This window comes from Durio zibethinus, chromosome 11 (genome assembly GCF_047325235.1).
Source record: "Durio zibethinus cultivar Kanyao isolate XHJ-2024 chromosome 11, ASM4732523v1, whole genome shotgun sequence".
NCBI classification, from domain to species: domain Eukaryota; kingdom Viridiplantae; phylum Streptophyta; class Magnoliopsida; order Malvales; family Malvaceae; genus Durio; species Durio zibethinus.
This window is the reverse complement of record NC_143172.1, coordinates 1,157,997-1,182,692: the sequence shown is the minus strand read 5'-3', so window position 1 is coordinate 1,182,692 and position 24,696 is coordinate 1,157,997. Positions and strand designations below refer to the sequence as shown.

The window sequence follows — 24,696 nt, the reverse complement described above, 5'->3', positions numbered from 1 at the left end:
TGACAAATCTAATCACAATCAATCACAACTTATAAATTAAAACAGAAAAAAAAAAAGATAATTTCAAAGAGGATTTGATCAACAACTTACTCAAACACAACTTTGTTTTTCATAGTCTAACAGTCAGATAAAAAATTCCCAAGACAGGAGGAAAAGCAGGTGTTGTGCTCTTCAAGGTAGCTGTCATAGGAAATATAATGCAAATGTATTTATATGCACAAACAATATTTATGTGGCACCAACATCATGTCTTGAGGATTATGATAATGTTATCAAAAGTTGACCAATTAAGCAGCTTTCTTGAAGGATATTCTTTGAAATGTCAATATCCAAATCAGTGGGCTTTGATCAATCTGGTGTCAGCACTTTGCTGGTTTTTAATGTTTTAGACTCTTCTAGTTGGTCTTTCAAGAATTTTCTGGATAAACCCATTTCTTTCTTCTTCCATTATTGTGAAACTCAAGTCAGAACCATGAGGATTTGTCCAAAAAAAGACAGAATCATAGGATATGGTCCAAACTGTTATAACACTTGGAAAGTCTGAAACATATCAGTTTTGCTGATTTCCGTTAATGGCTAACAAAATTTAGACTGTTAGAAAAAATTTGATAATAAAATTATGAAGAGGAAATGATCAACTGGTCTCAAAATGTCCAGATGACCCCTATTCAATCTAGATAGGAGCTGGAAATAGAAATTTTATATGAATGAGTAGCAATTCGCACACTGAATAAAATTTATAAGACAGTCTTATGATTGATCATAATACATTTGAAAAGCAACAAAGTTCATCTTTTCTATAATTAGTCAATTTTTAAAAAATTAACAATGAAAAATTTTAATATAAATATTCAGATTAATTAATGAAAATTTCACTTTTTTTTTCATTTTTAAACGGAATATTTTTTTTTTTTTTGCATATAATAATGTTTATAAAAAATAAAGAAACTTTATGGTGATTGGATGTAATTCTAAGACCTTCTTTCATTATTAATAATTCCGTACAATTTACTATCTAATCACTTTTAATAAAATTTCGAAGCCCACTAGCCCAACCCAGTTTAACATTGTAAGTACATAGCGGGTCCGAAAGACGCCGTTACTATTCTCTTTTCTTTTCTTTTTCTCTTTTTTATATATTATTCTTTTTTCTTCTATATTGGAATTTTTTTTTTCATAGGAGTTCTCAAGCAGTTCACTCACTTTGCTTCATCTTCCATTGAACTTATTGACCCAAAAAGGTAAAGTTAAAATCCTCTTTACCTTTTTAATTTTTCTATTTCTGGGTAATTTCTGGCTTTTTTTTTTTTCTTATTGTTATCATATTCCTTGACTTTTTAATCTACGTTGACCCTCTTGTTTTTATGTAGTTAAAGAAAAAAAGAGCTTGTGAATGCAATTTGATTTGTTTGTTTTTCTGATTACTAGATATGAATAATCAGATAACAAATGTACATATATGGGACATGGATGAAACCCTTATATTGCTAAAGTCTTTGTTGAATGGGACATATGCTGAGGTCTTCAACGGTTTGAAAGATGCTCAGAAAAGTGTTGAAATTGGAGAGATGTGGGAGAAATATATTCTTCAGATTTCTGATGATTTTTTCTTCTATGAGCAAGTATGTCAAATTCTTCTGTTCATCTGCCTTTTTTATGTTGCATTTTGTTCAATTAGAAATCCTGAATTTTACGGTGTTAATTATATCTCTATTTTGAATGTAATGCAGATTGAAAACTGCAATAAGCCTTTCCTCGAGGCCTTGAGCAAATATGATGACGGGAGGGATCTGTCTGATTATGATTTTAATCAAGATGGTTTTAGTCCTCCACATGATGATATCAACAAAAGGAAACTAGCATACAGACACCGAGTCATAGCCAATAAGTATAAACAGGTATTCGAAATGATCCCTGTTAAGCGTAATATTAACTGTGCTTCCGACTAGTTGTGTGGTTTTCATGATTTCTCATTGTTAATTATTCACAATCTGAAGCATTTTGCATTGCTTGCTCTGCCAGCCATTGTTTATAGTTGTCTTGCCGTAGTTATTGTCAAACCCATGGATGAAGTTAAGAGTATAGCTACAAGTACCACTATGGGGAGTTAGTTGGAATTTTTGGATAAACTGTTATAGAAGATTTAATATAGGCTTAATCTGAAGCGTTTAGTTAACATCAGAAAACTAAACTTGTATAACTTATGGTTTAGTGAAGAAGGAATGTGAATGTTGGATAGAGATCTCCTAGTTAACATCAGAAAACTAAACTTGTATAACTTATGGTTTAGTGAAGAAGGAATATGAATGTTGGATAGAGATCTCCTCGAGGTACCCATTACCTGCTGGTTCCTTATCTGGGATATATTATTTATATGAAAGGAAAAAAAAATTGTGCTTATATTGTGGGGATGGGGCACTGCAAAGCATTAGTTTGCTATAATTTCCATTTAGATGTACATCTTCTCGATTCTTTCTTATCTTCCAAGGTATTCACTTTCGTGCAAAAAATTGACAACTTATTATCTTTATTCATCAGTACAAATCTTCATTTTTGTCTCTCTAGAGAGATCTGTTTTCCAATGGTCACCTTTGATTGTGTTTTCTTTTTTATTTCTTCTCAAAGCCTAATTAAAGTTAACAAATGCGAATGCATCTTAGATGTAGAAACATAAGTGTGATTTTTTGAGAGAGTACTTTATCATTTCAGGGTTTACACAATATTTTTGAGCAAGAGATGATGGGTCTCTTGGATGCATTGTACAAAATGACTGATGAGTATACAGATAGGTGGCTTTCCTCAGGTATGTTCTCTGACCATGATATGGCTGCTGATGCATTCAGTTGTTTTCTTTCCCAGCTGCCATTTGTTTAGTTGCTGAACTAGTTTTTGCAAGTTTCTAGTCTTCTAATTAATACTGAAGCTCTTTTGTTTTAATTGGATGCAGTTACTTTAAATGTTTCATTTAACATTGGGAATTCTTTTTCTGGTGTTTGCTCAATGTCACAACCTATCTTGTTTCCCTTTTTGGATAAAGATTGAAGATCTATGTTGATTGGAATATGTGAAACAGATAAATTAATGTGTGCCTTCCCTTAGGTTTTTTAGTTATATGCCATCTTCAATGTTTTTTTCTGGTATTCTAAGATGGGGGATCAAAGCTCACTAAAGAAGATGTTGTTTTTTAAAGAGTAATGCATAGCTGAGAGATATCCCTCTCGTTGGCCCTGCATTAATATGAAGCTTAAGATTTTATTCTAATATAAGAATTTACTTGCATCTCGAGCTAAAGTTCCCATGTTTTCTTTTACATCACTTGATTTTGTTATTATTTTTTCCCAAATATAGCACGGGCATTGTTGGAGCAGTGTTTAGTTGGGAATGAAGATCCTACCGTTGGTAATACCCCTGCTGGTGGGATTGTCAACTCTAATGATGCGGGATTCCAGCACATAAATGTTTTGGTTACTTCTGGTTCATTGATTCCTAGCCTTGTTAAATGTTTACTCTTTCGACTTGACGGTTTGATATCTTATGAAAACGGTGAGTAATCTGATTTTATCTCCCTTCTATTCACTTGAAGTAATCTACAATGTTTTCATAGTCCATTTTGAAACTGTTGGGATCAGCCTCTATTTTAATTGGCATGATTACTGCATTCTGCCTTCCTCCGTATGCTTTCTCTTATAATCTATCCTCATAGCAAGTGGTATCTTTATAATAAAGGTCATAATGTAAGCTTTTTTCTTGGTCCAATGGCTGGACTACTTAACAATGGGTACCCTCCCCTTGCTTTCTTCTGTCCATAGAGAGTTCTGGATTTGATTTCAGGTCCTTGGCACAAACACCAAGGGACTTTACCAGCTAAGTTAGCTAGCAATAACTAGCTTCCTCAAGCTATAAGGCAGTTTACTGGTGTTCAAGTCATCAACAGGATAATCATAAAGGTCCCTCATGTTATGATGCAGTTTATTAATGTTGAAGTCATTGACTGCACAATTGTAAGGGTAGAGTTGTTGATGCCTTGACGGTTAAATGCAATTCTTTTCAAAAAAATAAATAAATAAAATTTTTTTCTTATCCTAAATTGATCTCACATTAAAGATATCCCTTGTTAGTTGTTACCAATAACTCAAGGAGTTTAATATTTTATCTTCTGTTGATGTGGAATTGGAATCTTGGACTTTACCACAACAGCAGCAAATAGATAAATCAAGCTTTCAGCCAGACCATCCTTCCTGTTCCCTTTCAGTTGAAGAAAGCTTTCAACTGGAAGAGATAAATGGTCTAAAATTGATTTTGCATAGAAGATTTCCTTCAGTGTAAGAAGTTCTTCTCGAATGCCCACTTTATATTCTCTCTGTAAGGACATTCTCAATTTCTTATAGTTTCAACTGTTCAGGTGGTTGTCATATTTATCGAGGCCACTAGATTGCATACAGACTGTATTGATTCCATGTTGCTCCTAAATCTGGTTTTCTTTAGTAAACTCATCATTATCGGAAAAGAAAAAGGATCAAATAAGGAGGTACTAACAAATCAGTTATTCCTTCAGTTTACAGCTCATGGGATGTGGGGAAACTACAGTGTTTCCAGTGGATCCAGGAACGTTTTAACAATCGAAATGTCCGTTTTTGTGCAATTGGAGATGGATGGGAAGAGTGTGAGGCTGCGCAAGCCATGAAGTGGCCTTTTATCAAGATAGACCTGCGTCCCAGTAGTTCTCACAGGTTTCCGGGCCTCACACTCAAAACAGTGGGTTTCTATTTCTCTATTGTTTATGGAAGTCCTGATTCAGAAAATGATGAAGAGTAAACCAGACTTTTCAGTTCACTTGATATCTATCTTTTGGCCAAGGAAATCGATATCCATTTGTGTGTAAACTCAGAGTTTAACCATGTCGAAGCCGAATGTATCAACAATCGTATTGTTTGCACTAGACCAGTCATTCAGCAACTTCTCATGCCATGTATTGATTATATAAAGTATCATTAATCTGGCAAATTTGTTCTGGATGATACCATCATACATTATGCTGGAATGACATTTTTATGGAATAGTTCTTGGAATGCATTTACTTGTACAGGTTACATTGGAAAACTCAGGCAATTCATTCTGCTTGATAATTTTGGAAATTTAACCTTTTAGAAATGATTTGTCACATACATTCATATTTGAGTATATTAGGTTCCATATTTTGCCACGAGAAATAGGTCAAATGCATTTATTAATAATAGCCTCTTTTTATGGTAGTCATATTATTTGGTTATTTTCAGTCAGAGAATTGGGGAAAAGGCTCTAACAAAAAAAGCATTCATCAATGTTTAATCCATAGGGTACATACCTTACCTCATCCACTAGGAAGTGTTGTGACCTGATTTCATCTCTGCATGAGTGCCATAGATTGGGGTTTTCCTTAATATTGAAAAGACTAAGATTAGATGCCAAATTTTTTCTTGGATTTCTATTTGATTAAACAAAGAAATGGGTCTGATTTAATTGATTACAAAGTCAAAGCATAGATCAAGTGGGATGTTGTTGTTTTGCTCCTTGGTCTAGACCTTTTCTGTCCTGTTGTCGTTAGCAAATAAAAAATGTTGGTTTTCTTAGATAAGATTTGTACAAACTTCATTGCAATTGTTTTGTTTATCGTCTAAGTGACGCCTTGGTGACGCTCAAAGAATTTTCAATTTCCATATTTTTCTGGCTGTAGTGGTAAAAACAATTGCTGAAGTTGTATATTGTTACCAAATGCTAATTTTTTTAGCATAATTATTAGATTAAACAAAAAAACTGTACTTGAACAAAAGCAAGACAGCTTTATCTTTGTGGGGCAAGAAGATAAGCAGGTCAGGGATTCAATCAAACCATTTAATGAAATTGTCTGGAAGTCGGTTGCAGTTTCTTCTGACGAAGATTGCATGGTGATGAGTTGGCAGATATCTTAGGTTCCACAAATTTTGATTTTGATTTTGATTCAGACAATGAGTGGATTATGTAATGGAGAAAAAGCTGAATGATCATCAAAAGAGAAGTTTGTCACCTCAATCTGATTTGAAACCTAATCACAATCTTCAAGTTAATTACCATTTCAACCTATTTGAATTGAAAAATGAAAATATTTCATTTTTGCTAACAGGCAACCTAATAATGGTATGGAAATTTCAACAAAAAAAGGGTACCAAAGTATTTTATGATACATCAATTCATTCAGGGCCACAGCCATGAATCACGTTGTTCTCTTCAGATGGCCCTGGTTTCTCCACGTTATTTTATGATACATCAATTCATTCAGGACTACACAGTTTACCCTGTTGGGTTCAATTCTGAAATTCATCAAGCTAACTCGTTTCTTTTAACGGTTTTTCACTTAATTGATTCTCCAGAATAAATAAGCTTACCATGATTTTTCACTTGGTGATTGATAAACCCGTCCACAGTTGACAGCACATGGTTTTCTTCATGGAAATTAGAAAACCTTAAGACGGTGTAGCTGTCTAATGTCGGCAGGAAGGCCCCTACAACACAATGCAAGATTTGGTGCTCCTCTGAATGCCCCACAGAACCTTTTTTTGGGACAACAAAATTTAAGACGAGAGAGACTTCTTAGTTCTAAGATCAAAGCAAACAGTATATTTCGTACAAAATTTATATTGAATTTACAGATTGTCCATCAATGAAGATTATTGACAGCAAATCTAAATCATGCAAGCAAAGTATTCGAGGCTTACCAAACTATTTATCTTACTGCAACTTGTGAAACTGTCTTCAATGTTTAAAACATGGTCCAAGGCATTCATTGTTCTTGGCTTGAACTTGAAGCTTCTTTTATTCATCAGAAAATTTACTGTTATTCTCATCATCAAGCCATCATAAAAATTTTTTCACCATCGGAGAACAAATAGTTAAGTTATTTGTCATAGGATTGTGTTGGGCTAAAAATCTTCAATCCAATCACATCAAAAAAAGTAAAATCAAACAATAAATCAAACACACAAAAGACAATAATTTAACGTAATTTGATCTAATCAATTTACATCCACGAATGAGTAACAAGATCTACTAATTGTAGAAAATTATAAACATACATCAAATCATCAACATCACTCAACAATCAATACTCATAAGACACTTTCAATCTCCTCTAGTCTTATAAAGTATTCTCAACCCAAATAAACACAAACTAAAACCCTTGTGCACCATTTCAACATAATTAAAACACATATGCTCACATACATTATACCTACATGGATCATTTCAATCTCCTCTAGTCCACTCACAAACAAACATACATATCCATAAGACGTAGTCTTCTCTAGTCCACTCATAAATAAACATACACACCCATAAGACGTAGAGCTCCAATACTTCTATAGAGTGTCTATCCCACAAAACTTTACAACTCTCTTACATCTTTTTCTCATACCTAACACTATAAAGACTTTATCTATTTATAACCATACAAACTTACTCATTAAGAATCTTTTTTCTCTTAGAATTCTTCTCCTATAAGTTAAATTTGCCTATTAAAAATTTTTTTTCTTTTAGAATTATTCTTTTGAAGTCAAATTTACCTATTGAGAATCATTTTATCTTTTTCTCATACCTAACCCTGTAGAAACTCCATCTATTTATAACCATACAAACTTACCAATTAAGAATCTTTTTTCTCTTAGAATTCTTCTCCTATAAGTTAAATTTGCCTATTAGGAATCCCTTTCCTTTTAGAATTCTTCTTTTGCAAGTCAAACTTACCTATTGAGAATCATCTTTCTCTTAGAATTCTTCTTTTGTAAGTCTTCTTGTCCATCAAGTAATATCTAATAAATCCCAAACAAATCTCTAACAAATCCTAAACAAATCTCTTATGGGATTTGAGTCAATATTTTCAACAATCTCCACCTTGACTCAAATTCTATCAAATCATCTGTCTTTATGTTAGATATGCTTGGCTCCACCTGTAATAGAAGTCTCACACTCATCTTCTCTTGTGTGTCTTCATGTTTCATGCAAATCAATCCTTCAATCTTTAAAACACAAACTCAAACTTTTTTCTTGAATCACGCTCCTCTAAGCTTAACTCTTCTCATGTCTTAAACTATGTTCTTCTCACATCTCGAACCTTCAGCTCTTTCACATTTCGAACCTTCGGCTCTTTTCACATCTTGAATCTTCAACTCTTCTCACATTTCAAACCTTCGATTCTAATACCACTTGTTGAAAAACACTACAGCTCTGATATCATTTGTTGGGCTAAAAGCCTTCAATCCAATCACACTAGCGGAAGCAAAATTAAACAATAAATCAAACACACAAGAGACAACAATTTAACGTAGTTCGATCCAATCAACCTACGTCCACGGATGAGTAACAAGATCCACTAATTGTAGAGAATTACAAACATACATCAAATCATTAACCTCACTCAACAATCAATACTTATAAGACACTCTCAATCTCCTCTAGTCTTATGGAGTATTCTCAACCCAAATAAATACAAACCCAAACCTTTATGCACCCTTTCAACACAACCAAACACATACCCATATGTTCCCATATATTATACTTATGTGGACCCTCTTAGTCTTCTCTAGCCCACTCACAAACAAATTATACTTATGTGGACTCTCTCAGTCTTCTCTAGCCCACTCACAAACAAACATACACACGTAAAACCTTAATACTCCTATGATGTGTCTATCCCACAAAATCCTACAACTCTCTTATATTTTTTTTTCATACCTAACCTGTAGAGACTTTACTTATTTATAACCATATAAACTTGCCTATTAAGAATCTCTTTCCTCTTAGAATTCTTTTCTTGTAAGTTAAACTTGCCTATTAAAAATCATTTTCCTTTTAGAATTCTTCTCTTACAAGTCAAACTTACATATTAAGAATCTTTTTTCTCTTAGAATTTTTCTTTTGTAAGTCTTCTTATCCATCAGATAATATCTGACAAATCTTAAATAAATCTCTAATAAATTTTAAATAAATATCTTATGAGATTTGATTCAATATTCTCAACCAATCGAAGAGCAAGGATAGTTTCAAAATCTAAATTATTGGTAGATTTTTTAGAATATAAAAAAAAAATGGGGCAGGAATATCCAGTTTAGAATGCGGAGAAAAGCCAACAAAAGTACAACAAAGCGGTCCCCTTGTGTCTCTGCATGCTTATGTAAGGACCTGTTATGGTTTTCAGCAGGGACTTACATTACTGTTGTCAAGCTCTTGTTAAACTCCACAATGCCCATACTTCATGGACTAGTCTTCAACAATTTTTTTATTTGTATATTTTCCTAGCCATATAGTAAATTATATAATTTCCACTTTTCCGGTTGTTTAATTTGTTCTCAATACAATGATTGTTCTTTGTTCTTTGCATCATTGATTCTTTAGCCGCAGATAAGAATAATTGAAAATAGTATCAAAATCTGAGCTAATCTCAATATGCTTAAATGCTTATATTTTCAGCAGTACATTCAAACAAATCAGCTAATCTCATGCTGTTGAGAAAATAAGAACAAAAAGAATGTTACCCCAGATTCCAAATTGTTCTATTAGTAGCATGTTTTCTTCAGCTGCACAAAAAACTACAGCTTTGGCTTAGCTTAACCTTGTTTAATTAGTAATTGCAGATTATGGTCTAATGGTGCTCTAAACATTAATGAGAAATGCAATATAAGACAAAAATATTATTAAGGATGAAGACAGTAAATCCCAAGTATAGACCTAATTTGCTGAACACCCAAATCTGCATATCCAATACACAGCTGAAATGTTCTGTTAGAATAAAAGAAATGACACTGCCTCATTTTCATGACTTTATGTCATTTTTTTGCCTCTTTTCTTCTTTCTGTCTTCATTTATGTGTTCTGATGGTGATTTAACTTGGAATATCTAACTATATTTAAGTCTTAAGCTAAAAAAAGAAAAAAAGGAATCACAGAATTCTGAAACGGGGTTTAGGCTATGCCTAGAGAGAGTATTGATTGCATGAAGCTGAAAATGAAGATATAGAAGATGCACACGCCGAAATCACACGGTTCTGTCACATTCACTCTTCAAAACTCAACTAATAATGCAAGGGAAACAGGACCACTAGCAAAAATTCATGGTTTTGCAAAACATATAATAGAGCCCCAGAATGATAGTTTTGACAGACGGTTCCTGATTTGCTTTGCTATGTGATGTGGCTCACTGGTTAGCCCTCAATTTTCCCATGAGAAAGGAGCGTGTGGCTGATTGCAACTCTCACGGGCATGCAATGTTTTACGCTAAAAAGCAAAGCTCCTTTGAGATAGAGAGACTGGAGAGGATGTGGGGTCCAGAGTTTCTGCCCCAAAGTTGATCTTGATATACCACCAAATGAAATGGAAGTTAACCTACCAATGACCAAACAAATCAATCTATTATGAGATTAAAATAAGAAAAGGAGACAGTGAAAGTTCATAACTTCACGTTGCATTTTCCCCCAAAATGAACTGATAAGGGAAACAATAAAAATCTTCTCTTGACTCAAACTTCTCAATCTCACCAAAAGGAGACGATCAAAGCTTTTCCTTTCTCTCTTTTGATAAGGAGAAAATCAAAGCGTTCAGTTGACATTTACTCCCAAAGAGGACTGACAAGGAACATAGTAAAAATGAAAATCATTTTTAACAACTACTCTCTTTATCTTTGTCTATTCTAAACTTAATCCTTTCTCTTTCTCTCTCTCTTCACTTCATCTGCAAATTGAGCTGGTATGTATGGCCCCACTTCATAATACTTCCACTGAATTTCTTTATTTATGAAGTGTCCTCAAGGTTCTGTTTGTTTGCACATATCCATTTACCACCATCTTTTACGGTTCTATAAGGAAGTTTCCAACTCGGGAGTTGAGTATTTTGTTAGTTTTGCAACTCTCTTACACTCTTTTCCCCATCATTACCCTTCTTTCTCACAGTTAACTGGTATAATTTAATCATAGTTGCTATATTTGTGCTGTTTCCAAGTGTTCTTTTATTTATTTATTTTTTTTTTTGTCAACATAGTAAGAATGGGAGAAAGATTGGTGCTATCTGTTTTTAGGACAGTGAACTGATAGGAGCCTGGAAAGGAGAGTTTACCTCTGATTTTACAATGCCAGTTCCTCTTGCTCCATATCCGACACCTCCAGCGCCATATACTCCTCCTGCCAATGGTATCTTATTCTCTTCTGTTCTGCAACAGATTTATCTTGAACTATGTGAATTCTATTATTGTTTAGTTGCTATAACAAAGGAAGGGCTTTCTTGAGAAACTTTGGTTAGCTGCAACAGCTAAAGTGATAGGATAGTGGCAGTCAGATTATATGTTATCTTTCATTATATTTTCTATCCTTCAGAAATGAGTTTGTCTCATTGTAAATACATTATACATACATGGAAAAGAGAAATAAGGGTCCAAGGCTCAAAGCCACATCCATCTTCTTTTCACTTTCAATTTTCAACTGATATAGTGGCCAAATCTATCTCATCAGGTGCTCAAAGCCAGCTTGTGTGTTCTGGATGTCGAAATCTATTACTCTATCCAGTTGGAGCAACCTCTGTGTGCTGTGCTGTTTGCAATGCAGTAACCGCTGTGCCACCTCCTGGTACATCATCTGCTATTTACTTTGTAACTTGTTAAGCTTATGTAACCCTGAAACATCGCATCGGCTGAATCTTCTGTTTTAAGTTATTTCTATCTCTGTTAAATGAAAAAATTGGGAAGGCCTATGAATAAAATGTAAGTCGAAACTCTGAAACTACAGGCACAGAAATGGCTCAGTTGGTTTGTGGAGGCTGCCATACCTTATTAATGTTCATCCGTGGAGCCACAAGTGTTCAATGTTCGTGTTGTCACACAGTTAATCTGGCCTTGGAAGGTATGCATAATAAATTATGATGTTTCACAACTTCAATATGTTTTGCTCAAACATTATTAGGATTGAAAACCTTGTCAATTGAGTTACTCTTTCTTTGTTTAAGCTTCAAATTTTCCTTCACTTCTCACAGCAAATCAGGTGGCACATGTAAATTGTGGGAACTGCAGGATGTTACTAATGTACCAGTATGGAGCACGATCTGTAAAATGTGCAGTTTGCAATTTTGTGACATCAGTTGGGGTCGGTACACAATTTCTTCACCCACTACCTGTTTAATAACCTTATAATATTTACCATCTTCTTAGGAGCCTCGAAGTACAAATTCAGAAGAAAAAACCATAATATCTAATCATATTATTGGATTACACGGTTCAATTTTGTTCATACTTCAATCAAAAGATGGATAATATGCAATAAGAAATTTGCTTGCAAGTATTTTTGCTCTAACACCATATATATTCTACACAATGATATCAATGCAGCAATAAATAAAGCACAAGAAAGCAGATCAGCTAGCTCCTCTAAGATTAAGAAGTTTGTTTGTCTGATCTCTGTGTGCACATCTTCTTCTATCCCCTAAGGCCCTAACTTGTCTCGCTCGAAATATCTATTCCTCTTGAGTTTTTCATGTAACTATCTCAAGAAAAGTCATTGAAATATTACTCGTTGTCTTATTCTTTGGCATGTTCTTGGCTTGATATTTTGGGGCCATATCACAGTTTCGTTTATGCAGAGCCCTATTCTTATGTGTTTATTATATCAATTTTATATTCAAATTTACAAGTAGCTAATCTATTGCCTTACTAGCACTGTAGAAACTGCTTCTAGATATGAATTTGTTGAACAATTACTAATATTTCATTTGCCAAGAGAATCTAGTCATTCTTGCCTTATTCATAATCATTTCCTTCTTCTTAAATGATGATCTTATCACTAAGATAGCCTAAAACACCACCCTTGTACATGCTAAAACATCAGTTTTGATTTCATCTGTTTGCAATGTCTTCAATGTCGTGCCATTGAATGGTGCAGGTCTCAGCTAGTGCTGCCGAACAGAAGTTCAACAGTTAAAATTACTTCACACCCAAGTTGATTATTAGAAGCTACAACTTTGGTTTTGCACATTACAAATATCCCCCTCCACGGTTGCATCCCTCAGCAAAATAGAGGAAACTCCCTCCTGTCATGTATAGAGTTATTTTTTCTTGCGTGACTTAGTTAAGAATAAGAAGTTTTGGCAGCAGGTTGGATGTATGATAAGCATTTCCATCAGAGAAGACTTTTAGGTTGAACAATCGACTATCTCCTTCCGATAAGATAATATTTGTTTTCATTTACTTTGCTATGAGTATGAGTGGCATTAAATACAGGGCATAAAGTTTATCTCTGATACTTTTCTTTTTCTGCTATGTAATTGTCAATGGTCTAAGTTCAAACAATTGTTTCACAGTCATTCTGGGTATGCCACATATATTGACCCAAGAAAATCACATTGGGGACCAAATAGATTTTTCATTGAAAATGTTGAGGTGCAGATTTTAGAGAATCTAGTTGATTACGTGGTAGATGATGTGTGATGACATCAATTAGTAACCTCTTCAGAGTTCAGACTATAAAGTCCAGAAAAGTACTATTAAGCAAGCACATGTCGTGGCAAGATGTAAGTTTCCAATAATTGTTTGATTCGGCCTATTAACTCATCTAATTAGCTTAACAGCATATCATTAATTGGAGTAGCAAAGACAGTATCACAATAATTCGCATTCTAGTTGATTAATTTGAATCAAAATTACAAGATGAATCAGAATTCTGACTCATTATTACCAATCAATACTAGTAACTCAATTTCTCAAATTTGATCCTGGAGTCTTTCAACCATATTAACTTGGCCTGGTCTTTAGGTTGTTACCAATTCAACAGAGTCTGAAGATCCAGGATCAACTCCCCACTGGCTTTGTCCGCAGGTATCACTCCTACCCCTACAAAAAAATCTTTTCTGGGATAATTCAGTAAGCAGATGGACCTCTTCTATGTCCAATAAGATTATTCTTTTCCGGGATAATTGAAATTCCATTCATCTAAAAGAAACAGGAAAGAACCTGCTAGCTGCTACTAAGGGAGAATTTTACAAGCTATTCTAAACTACCTAGTATATATGTGTTTTTCATTGGAGAGTAGTTTACAAGAAGTATGTTGTTATAACTATCAAATGCAGAATACTTTCTGAGGTTATGTGAAAATTTATAGATTCTAGGCAACTTCAGTGACAACTAAATATTATGAGTTGCATAAAGAATTCTTCGCAGAATAAGTCGAGATCAGTCTCACTATTAATCTGTTATTTTCAGTCCTCTAATTAGGATAATTGGTCACATTGTCATCATCAAGCACTAGATTCTTCAAGAAAAACCAGATTCCTGTGCAAATTACCAACAATATTACTACTACTAGCATTTACTCTATACTTCCCTAGTTGATATTAAACTGTCGGCTAGCACAAAATATAATCAGCTGGACCGAGCATGAAACGCCTCTTTCTTCTTGCCTGTTAATTGTTATCTTCATACATTATGCTAAATTCTTTGCAACAATATGTTTACTTCTAGTAGACAATATATCTGAAGAATCTTTGCCAATTTAATGATTTTGCTGTTTTACATGCCACTTTTTAGGTTCTCAGAACACCCTGATAAGTTTCTTGTGCTAATATGATGTCACTTTCAGATGTCGTTAACCAAACTATAATATCCAGGAAGTATATTCTCTAATAATAAAGTTGAGACCACACCACATCAGTGGCCAAAGCTTTTGCTATCTGCAGGAGCAAAAGCGCCTAAATTTTGGGTCTACGGTCCACGACTTTGTCCCGGGAAATTATGCCTTCAAACGAATGCCAGTGGTGAGGTCTACTGTCTACATAAACCTATCTGCGCTTATGTGGGGCCTTAAAACAAGGACAGTAGGGGCCCAAGAGTTAGTGGTACATGGTCCATGTATAGACCAACGCCCAACTTCAGTTGTAAGTATTCAAAATAGTCTTTCCTTGATGAAATGAACCCTTTGGTAATCTCAATTATACATGCAGATAGAGGGAGTAGCACTTTCACATTTCATAAGGGAAGATAGCTTGTAAAGCTACATTAGAACTCCTGAAGGCAATTTCTTTTTCTTCCTTCTTTTAAGCTGATAATTGGATTACCAGAAAGTGAACTGTTGCAATGTGAATAACTACTAAAAGGCTTCACGGTTGATGTGAAACAATGGTTATGTCTTGACACAAGCTGAGTCAGTTGACAATGACTCAAGCAGTACTGCTTTTGTTCTGTAACATATTCTGTCTCAATAGTTCACTTCACTCACTATCTGTGTTCCTTTTGTTTTTGGTACCAAAAGATAGCATCATGAACTTGATATTTCTATCCAATTAATTTACGAGGTTAAGCTCCCGACGACTCGGGGCAAGCCCTCTCAGTACTCCTGTTGATTTCCATTTTAGCTGTAACCATCCAGTGATAGTTTCAGTTCGGCCCCAAAATCAAAATTAATCTTTCAAATTAAATATAGTTAGAGAAAGCGTTATTTCCTTTAAGGATTAAAAGGAACACAGAACAAACTAGTCTATCAGGTGGTCCTTTATGGATCCTATCTCCTAAGAATAAGATACATGCAAGGTCCAAGATATTTATAGCAGGAGCCTGGAACTAAAGCCAGCATACACATCAATTCAACTGTTTTTGTGGCCTATCCAATAAGCTGGCTAGATAATAAAGTCAGCTCCAGGCATAATAAAACCCCTATGGATAGCACACTAGCCTCGTTTTGTTTGGATTTTAGTCTTCTCACATGTTTTGCCATACTGATCTGAATAAGGCATCCCCATGCCAGTCTAAAAACTGAACAATCATAGTAGCACACAACCAAAACAAGCAGGATAAAACATTCTTGCATAAACGAGGATAATTAAAGAAGCAATAGAAGTACGAGGTAATTCAATGCATACTGAAGAACTTTCATGAGATCATTCTGTTTTTTTCTCTGAAAGAAACACTTATGATTGTAAAAAATAGAATATACATAGAGTTTTCTCATTTACTCTCCAACCACACTATAGTGTTAACTGTTAACACTATCACAGGCCAACTCGCAAAAGAGGCTAAAGAAAAAAGTAGCGGTCATGATCAAGTAGACAACAGATTTTGCAATTAGTATTAGTATAAGACTCCAACCGGCAAAGCTGGATGGCTCACTGTGCAACAAAGGGTTGCAGCTTTCTGGTTTTGGCTAATGGAGCTGCTTTCTACAAAGAAATGGAACCTTCCTAGTGTTCGTTCGTGTTTGGCGATCTCCCACCAGACTCAGGCTTTCCCATAAGCAAGAAGGTTATGAATTCAATGCTGTATTGACTACAGAAAGCTAACATGCAATTTTTCTGGGATTTTGATTTTGTGAGTTCTTCGTTGGTATCTCTTCAATCAACAGCTTCAGCTTGCATTTCTAAATCCTTGCATTATTTCCAACTCCCTGTCTATCCTCAATTATTTCATCACCCTTCTTATTTAAAACATGATGAAGCTCACTTTGAAGATGCTATCTAGTTCAAGCTTAATGTGGCAAGAATCATTTCATTATTGTGCATGTAGAGACAATGTACATCCAAATGATCTAGTATGGACGCAGACAGATGCAATTAACTGCAGTCACAGTAAGGCAACAAAACTACTGAAAATGCTAAATTGGCACAAGGAAAATATACATTGAAAAAGTTAATATATATAACTTAAAGAAGAAGTCAAACAATGTTCAATTAACTAACCGAGTCATAATCACAGTACTTTAGTGGGAGTAAAATCTAAAACCATGATATGAAATGATAAAATACAGAACTGGCTTTATATGGTTTATGCTCAACTTCTGCTTAGAAAATGTAAGTAGCTTATTCATCACCCATGGCTAGCTCCAATGCATAGTCATCCCTTTCCTGCCAATGTTCAACACATACAATTTTAAGATCACTTCACAAGGTTTGGAGAATTAACCATTAAAATCCTGAAAGAGACAATATGTAGCTGTGCATCAGCTCAGCTACTTTTCCACTTTAACTACTAATTGTTGCAAATTAATCTGTACAAAATTTCCCAGAAGTCAGGGCTTACAATAGGTCCTCGAGCAAAATATCTTCCAAACTGAAGCCAGTACACCTGCACATGCCAGTAATTTCATATTATATTTTGATCCATATAAGCAAAGGTTTATAGATACTCAAGAAATCCCTATTAAGTAGCAAAACTTTTTATTTCTTGGAAATCAGATAAATGCAGATGAAGACACATTCAGGTGCCACTATCACACAACATTTTAGGCACTTGATGCAACAGTCAGCCTTGACTTGTTTGCAATGACTTTATTTGATTAACATACAAAGAGCAGTTAGTGCTTCTCCTTAATAGATTGTTAGCATTTTGCACATTACCTCATCCTCATCTTGTGTTTCCACTTCAAGATCAGATGATGGAAAACCCACACAAAGAAGTGCATATCCCTGCATGTAAGCCCCCCAAGAAACAAGAGGAAAATAAATTTACTGTACACTCCAAACAGTGAGGTAATAGAATGATAATGAAAGGAGTTTTGCATGAGGTAAAACAGTATATTTATGCACATGTTGCCGTTAATTCAAAGTATGTTTCCAATGGTAATGGAGTTTTCTCTATTTCTTTTTTTGGTACATTTGTCACTCATGATTGTTGGTTAGGAAGTTGAATAAGAAACTAAAAAATTTTGTTAAAGAGGGAGAAAGTTCCTCAACATCTAACTAGGAAGACTAAAGCCTCAACTGAACATCAATGGCATCCATTCAGTTATGACCTCCAGAAATTTCAGCAAAATTTACATGTCTCCCAAATTCAGCAACTATACTCTTAATTTGATCAACAAAAACAACCAAGCCTGTGTTATGAATCTTCGTCCATGTATATATCTTTCGATGCCTCTCCTATTAGTTAAATGAATAGAATTTTTAATGTTGCTCTGATTTCACACAGAAACCTATTGTATTGTAAAATTGATAACTAGATTATGGAAATACGATTAAATAGCAGTGAAGGTGAAGGTTTGAATTGGAACTCAAATGCAAACTAATAAGCAAAACAAGCAAATGAATTCATATTCCATAAATCGGAAACACAAAAAAAAGCCATGCCTTTGCTTTCAATTCAGCAGATATCCCAAGAGCTTCAGGCTGTCTGATTTGTCCAGACTTCACACGTACAGCACAGCTAGTACAGCAACCTGCCATGTAAAGGCTCTATTCATCAAATTAAACCATTTCATCCAAATAAGGAAAAATTACCATTCAAAAGAATCAAAACAGCCTTAATGTTCAATTAGTAAGCTCCATTGCAGTATCTTAAATGATAACCTAAAAACCAAATCGTAGAACTGGCGATTCGTGTATTCGTGTTATATAAATATGTTTTACACGAAAATTGTATGTCACAATTCGTGTCGACATGAAAACATGAAATACATTTTTTTAAGTATGTTATTGCTAAAATTTTAGGCAGTGTCACCTTTATGTCCTATTTTTGTATTATATTCATTTCATGTAACCATATCGTGTCTTAGATTACTAAATTTGTCAAATCATCAATAAATATGCCACGATTCGCTACATTTAAAAACAAAAACTTCTTCGAATTTTAAAGAACAATATATACCGTGCCTGCAAGCGAATGGAAGCGTAATGTTTTGAGATTCAGCCGTATGTAATATGTACTGATCCTGCAATTTTAATCAGATAACCCTAAATCAATCTAATTAATCATTTAATAAGTTGTTCTAACGGATCAATAAATCATTTAATTAAAGAACTAATTGTTCTAGTCTAACTAGAAAATAGGTCAATAAGTTCTCGGCATTTTCTCGGGAAATTAACAGAGTCGCACGCCGTACCTCGGGAACAAGAAATTCATAAACGACGCCTTGTTTTCTATCGTGGACAGTGACTTTATGAGTGGGAACTGAAGGAGAAAGATTACCGTTGGGGCTGGTAACTCTCACCGCTGACGTCGTTTTGCGTCGGCATTTGAAGGGAAAACTCCTGTGTTTCGGAGAAGAGAGTTGCCGGTGAAGAGGCGGCTGCTGGTAGAGTGAAGTGCAGGAATTGCAGGGAACCACAAGGTCCATTGGTAGCGGTTTTAGAATCTTATCAGTTATTGGCCTCAAGGAGATAAAACAATAGTAGAAGGAAAGAGGGCTAGCTATCCTACATTCGTTTGTACGCTATGTTTTAAGAACTGAATTTTCCACCGTTGGATTTGACAACAATAAATATTATTTTATATTTTATATTTTTTAATAATTTTGATTCAAATATTCAATAAGAAGCATAAAGAAAGAGCATAGAATTAGAGAATAAAAAAATGGTAAGTGTATTAATATTTGTTTATCCTACTACTCCATTTTATTTTAAAATATTTGTCATTTCATGAAATTTTAAAAAGTTAATTTTAATATATTTAATATTAAAATTTTAATAATTTTAATATTAAAAAGTAAAAAAAATATAATATAATTTTAAATATAAAAAATAAAAATTTTAAATGTTAAAAAAACAATTTTAGAATATCTAAAAAAAAAGACAAAAAATAGACATGGAGAGTATTTAATTTTATTACAACTCATGAGAAAGTGCTGGATTATTACGTTGTAGGTGGCCCAATAGGTTGTGTCCAATGCGACATAAAATCCAGGACATGAATTGAGCCGCACTGCATGGATGACGCGTGTCTATTGCTTTACATGTGGCAACTCCAACGTTTTTGTTAATAAAAAAAATGTTAATGACATGCAAGTGTTACTAATAAAAACCGATGTGTAAAGGTCGATGGCTGATCATTTTGTTGTTGTTTTGATTGTATGAAGGAAATTATGGGAGGAGAAAACCAAAGAAACTGCTTTTTGATTTGAATCATAACTGTTTACAGCTGAAGCCTGGATCTGATTGAGAAAGATGCACACAGCGAAGGTGATTAGCAACATGGCAAGTAGCGCCAAGGAGCATATCAACATCGGCAAAGCTCAAGTTGAAGAAAAAGGTCGTTTGATTTTGTTTTCTTGTTTGTTTCCATTATTAAAATTAAAAATTACAACTATACTTAACGGAATGTTGCAGTTGGAGAAAGCAGTGGCTAGGTCAGAAGAAGAGAAAAAGTTGGCTCATGAGCGTGAAAAACCAAGGAAGCTCGAGCAAAGATGGAGTTACATCAGGATAAGGCCAGGCATGCGGAGGAGAGATTGAGAGCTAAACAACCCCAGTATCTCCACGGATATGGCTATGACCATGAACCACCCTTTGGAACTGCACCTCCCATGAATGAAACCAGTGCTCCTCTGCATCATCTCACAGGGCAGCCCCAACCTCACGGGCATAAGAAGTATTAATAAGGGGTTGACCAAGTCATGGGACAGTTTGCACGAAAAGGGGGGGTGATGGTCATTTGTGTGTTTTGCTCTTTTTATTTGGTTTGCGGTCTTTGACGTTTATATATAAGAAGTTAATAAGAAATGTTTGGTTTTTTGTTTAAGCTTGTTCTTGTTCATACTGAAATAGCAATTCAACCCGCTTTAATCTTCAGTCTCATTATAGCTATAAACGAAAATCAAAGATGCCAGAAAGACAAACAAGAGAAAACCTGTATCAGATCATTCAACAAGCTACTTATACAGAATGACTTCATTGCTGAAGCCTACTCTTTTTAAAGTCTAAACCAAAATCCTCTTAAACCACGACAAGAAACCTTTTTTGTACATGATGCTGATACATTGAAATGCAGGTTATTACCAATAATACACGAGTTAGAGCAATGAAAAAAAAAATCCTATTTAAAAGAATTTAATGGGTAAACACATTTTTGTTAAAAACCAAACAAATGAAATATACCAACAATCATACCCATTGCAATCTTCCTTGGTATTCCGCATGCTGCTGGATTTTACCATCATGGGATATGGCCTGGTTCTTCACCTTGGCTGGTCTGGTACTGTACTGCACTTCAAACTTTGGGAATGGCTTCTGCTCATTTTCTGCACTAGCTGCGCCAGATGTTTTAGGCAATACTTCATCAAGGAACTCGTCTGCTACATCTCCATCTTCATCTATTCTAAGACGCTTTGCATACCATTTCAGTCCCTGAATCGAAAAGTCAATACAAAAATGTTAGCTACTTGAAATTGGCCTGAAGAAGATACACGATGTAAAATAAGTAGTGTAGCAGGTTGAGACAACCAAATGAAGGGAAAGAAAATGATTATTAGTGAAAATAGAACTGAGAACATGCCCAATGATGAAACAAACAGCATCAGATACAATTACCGCTTGGTGTAAAACACCAGGATGAAAATAAAGGCTATTGCATCTCCCACATGGACATTTATTTGCCTCAGGCTTATATGAAGAGATCAATGGTAAATAATGTTATTCTCTGTTAGAAACACTACCAACAATGAGTCGCATCTCTCAAGCTACTTCTTTCCCTCACCTTAGTGACATTAAACAAAATTTGACCATGTCCGATATGCCACAAAATTTGATTCAAAGATACTAAACTAATAAGAGATAGTACTAAACTAAACACAAAGTGTCTGTAACGTCTACTTCAGAAAAGAAAAAAGGAGAAGGCAACACCTAGACAAGATTCATTTTCAACCATGATCGACCTTTAAAACACATTTTGATGTCATTGTGTTTAAATACACAAATTCCAGTAGTATTGTCATGTTCAGCAACTTATGGTTCAAAATGATAAGGTCAATGGATTAAAATAAACAATCACTTCTGTTTTCCAAGCTAGTAGTGTTAGTTTTCTACTGAGTATTATTTATAATACCTCTAGCTATCATAAAAAATAGAGTAGCCTCTTGTTTTCTTGATAAGAAGATAATAGTGAAAGAGTTGGAAGAAACAATCACAAGCAAGAAAATTCTTCAATCAAGAAATGGAACTAAAATAAAAATAATCCAACACTTCTTTAAATAAATCCAACAAGCCCTAGAACAAAAATGGATGAATCTTAAACAGAATAAATGAGTTGGCATGTGCTTGGATGCATACAGACTTTGTCATGCATGGCACCATATCTGCTCAATAAGAAAAGCAAAAAATGTAGAGATCAGCCACCAAAGATTCATCCCCAAACAGAGAAAGATCTTGATAACAAACAGATTTAAAAGTTTTAGGAAAATTAAGATAAAAGACAAGTTTCAGTAAGATTTGGTGGAACCACAGGAAGTTGAGGGCAGGAAAAGAAAGACAGAGTTCAAAGAAAGAATGGAAAGTATATATCTTTTCCTCTATTCATTTAGTTGATTAAGAAAAACAAAAAGATGAAAAGGATAAAACTAAAGGATTGATAGTAGAAACCTAAGTTAAACAAAAGTAATGTCTTAAATGCATTATGTAAATTAAGCCTAAATTTAACATGCATTAGAATGCATCTCCCTGCAATGAGCATCAAGCCATCAACTACAACGTGATCTAGGTTTTAGGATTAACCAAAAATAGCATTCTGTTCACTATAAACAGATTCTGAATCTAGCAATAGCAGACTGACCATAAAGGAAGTAAAAGCAACAATAGACGTATATAGACCACTTTCCATTCAGCACATTATTGTAATTGTACAGGAAGAAGATGATCTTGCCTGATAATGGCCTCTAAAACATACGTCCTATCTCCAAAGACATCAAAGATTCCGATACCCACCATGCTAAGGAAAAAGATTATAGTAAATCTTTAATTCCGAGCTAACCTCAAGCTCTTTACAACCAAATTACATACTTCAAAGTCACTTCTTCCTTAAATATGTTTAGTGATTCGGGGAATCTTGTCTTAATTCCAAACTATTAGTATTTAATAAAGTTTGAACATTTCTTTATTCTAAAACCACGCTAAAAATGACTAGCAACAATTAATCTCTTGTGCATAAAAACACCTTAAAGCATAAAAAAAGTAACCACATTTGCCATTATAATAATACATCAAGAACCCATATCTTAGTATTTACGAACAAGAAAAAAACCTCCACTAAAGAAATGAAAGAAATAGAGATGGACCTGGACGCCGCCATCACCGTAAGCGCAGGGGAGGAGGACATGGCCAGGCTGGGGACGATCGACGGCGCCCCTTTGAGGAAGGCCAGTTTCATGGGAAATGGGACGGTAGTTAGGTGGTGGATTATTCTTGTTGTTGTTGTTGTTTTGGTGCTCGTTTTCTTGGTGTTTCACTTCGCGCCCATCGTCTCTTGCAAACCCCAGAAGCCCCGCAATTCTTCTAAAGAATCGCATAATCAATGATTAATTTTATTCGATTATTATCAATTCGACGTGCTAAACTAAGCAAATCGAGGTTTTAGGAAAATGAAATCTATAGTTTTGGAAGTGCTTGAGAGAGAAAGAGAGAGATGTTGGGTTTGGGTTTGAGTATCGCTTTGCAGCAGAGAGCAGGCTGGAGCACCGGGGAAGAAGAGAAGCTTAAAGAAAAGAAAAGAAGCAGTGTTTTAAAATTTTAGTCCGAAAAAAAGAAAAAGAAACAGTGATATGGTTCGGGGAGCGCTTAACCGCCTAAGGTTAGTCAAACAGTCAATAATCTCTTTGAGCACATGTGCTTATTAAAAAAAAAAAAAAAAAGAAGAAAAAAGAGTATGGAAAGACCCCAAGAATGGCCCACATTATTTATATCGTTGGATTGATTCTTTGATGGGATATAAAAAAGATTAAAAAAAAAAAAACATAAACAATAAATTTTGAACAAAGATTGCAAATGTGTAAACAGTAAAACATCACATGTTTATTTTTTTTAAATCAATGGAAATTCAATTATTACAAAAAAATAAAACATAAATTAAAAAAAAATGTAAAAGGATATGCAGAATGTTAGGGAACCTACAAATTGTACTGAAAATTTTTGAGACTTGAGTAATCTATTTATAATAGTGAAATGAGAAACATAATGGTTAAGGTCTTAAATATAGATACTAATGCATTTGACCATACAAAGGAAAAAGTATATTTATAATATGATTTTATAATTATTTTTTTATGATAATTAATTCAATTTTGTATGTTTGTAATTATTAAAATTATTATGATTATTCTTTCCTATTTGAATATGATTCATTTTTCACATTTTGAATTTAAGTGTCTCCAAAGTAGTATTATTATTCATAGTAGTTTCACAAAAACATAAAAAGATAAGTTAACTAAAAATGTAAAAGAAAATAAATATAATTTATTGCATGAAATTAAATATTTAAAATTTAAATTAAATCAAATTAAAAATAATTAAATATATAGCATATAATACTCGTTTAAGATTGTACAAATGTCAAAATAATAAATTATTTACATTGAATTTTTTTCTTGTCAAAATTTTTTATTTTTACATATTTATATAAAATTAAAAGAGTTGAAAAATGGGTAATAAATAAAATTGTACTTTTAGCTAAAGTTATCAAAAATATATTAAAAATTATCAAATTTTATAAAAAATTAAAATAATAATTATTTAATTATGTTATAATTAATCTCGTTGATAATAGTATGGAAAAATATAAAAAATTATAAGATTAAGCGACACATGCAAGACTAAGATGAACTAAGTGGCACACATAAAGTAGGACGAACCAAAATACAAATGACATAACATTGGATCAAATACAAATCCAATTGAAAACAAATAGCACAACATTAAGAATTAAATTGACCAAATTCTTGCATTACAATTGAAAGGGGTTCATTTTAATATT

General features: G+C 33.9%; 4 protein-coding genes and 1 pseudogene across 7 annotated transcripts; 3 read left to right on the top strand and 2 right to left on the bottom strand.

Moving 5' to 3' along the window:
- The first annotated feature begins 1,107 nt into the window (after positions 1–1,107).
- Positions 1,108–5,073, top strand: EYA (eyes absent-like protein). Its single transcript, XM_022881194.2, has 6 exons — positions 1,108–1,241; positions 1,429–1,622; positions 1,731–1,898; positions 2,710–2,803; positions 3,349–3,543; positions 4,556–5,073. Exons 2-6 carry the CDS (start codon positions 1,431–1,433, stop codon positions 4,813–4,815), a joined length of 909 nt encoding a protein of 302 aa, XP_022736929.1. The 5' UTR covers positions 1,108–1,241; positions 1,429–1,430; the 3' UTR covers positions 4,816–5,073.
- A 5,482-nt stretch (positions 5,074–10,555) lies between these two features.
- Positions 10,556–13,226, top strand: LOC111290566 (protein LOL1). Of its 3 annotated transcripts, none has more exons than XM_022881915.2 (6): positions 10,556–10,748; positions 11,040–11,188; positions 11,507–11,620; positions 11,780–11,893; positions 12,024–12,133; positions 12,926–13,226. In XM_022881915.2, the coding sequence occupies exons 2-6, from the start codon at positions 11,128–11,130 to the stop codon at positions 12,962–12,964; spliced, it is 438 nt and encodes a 145-aa protein (XP_022737650.1). In that variant the 5' UTR covers positions 10,556–10,748; positions 11,040–11,127; the 3' UTR covers positions 12,965–13,226. The 3 variants fall into 3 exon arrangements, with proteins under 3 accessions (XP_022737650.1, XP_089623641.1, XP_089623642.1); XM_089767515.1 differs by lacking the exon at positions 10,556–10,748 and adding an exon at positions 10,817–10,958; XM_089767516.1 differs by lacking the exon at positions 10,556–10,748 and adding an exon at positions 10,826–10,894.
- A 3,417-nt stretch (positions 13,227–16,643) lies between these two features.
- On the bottom strand, positions 16,644–19,120 carry LOC111290414 (ferredoxin C 2, chloroplastic-like). 2 transcript variants are annotated; one of them, XM_022881711.2, is made up of 6 exons: positions 18,845–19,116; positions 18,610–18,673; positions 18,093–18,181; positions 17,364–17,432; positions 17,047–17,091; positions 16,644–16,871 (listed from the first exon to the last, which is right to left on the bottom strand). In XM_022881711.2, the coding sequence occupies exons 1-6, from the start codon at positions 19,076–19,078 to the stop codon at positions 16,827–16,829; spliced, it is 546 nt and encodes a 181-aa protein (XP_022737446.2). In that variant the 5' UTR covers positions 19,079–19,116; the 3' UTR covers positions 16,644–16,826. The 2 variants fall into 2 exon arrangements, with proteins under 2 accessions (XP_022737446.2, XP_022737447.2); XM_022881712.2 differs by lacking the exon at positions 17,364–17,432 and having other exon boundaries at positions 18,845–19,120.
- A 359-nt stretch (positions 19,121–19,479) lies between these two features.
- Positions 19,480–20,478, top strand: LOC149515952 (uncharacterized; annotated as a pseudogene).
- Positions 20,479–20,568: 90 nt separating this feature from the next.
- LOC111289933 (uncharacterized) lies at positions 20,569–23,480 on the bottom strand. The gene is made up of 2 exons (XM_022881299.2): positions 23,006–23,480; positions 20,569–21,083 (listed from the first exon to the last, which is right to left on the bottom strand). The coding sequence occupies exons 1-2, from the start codon at positions 23,234–23,236 to the stop codon at positions 20,841–20,843; spliced, it is 474 nt and encodes a 157-aa protein (XP_022737034.2). The 5' UTR covers positions 23,237–23,480; the 3' UTR covers positions 20,569–20,840.
- Positions 23,481–24,696: the final 1,216 nt, after the last annotated feature.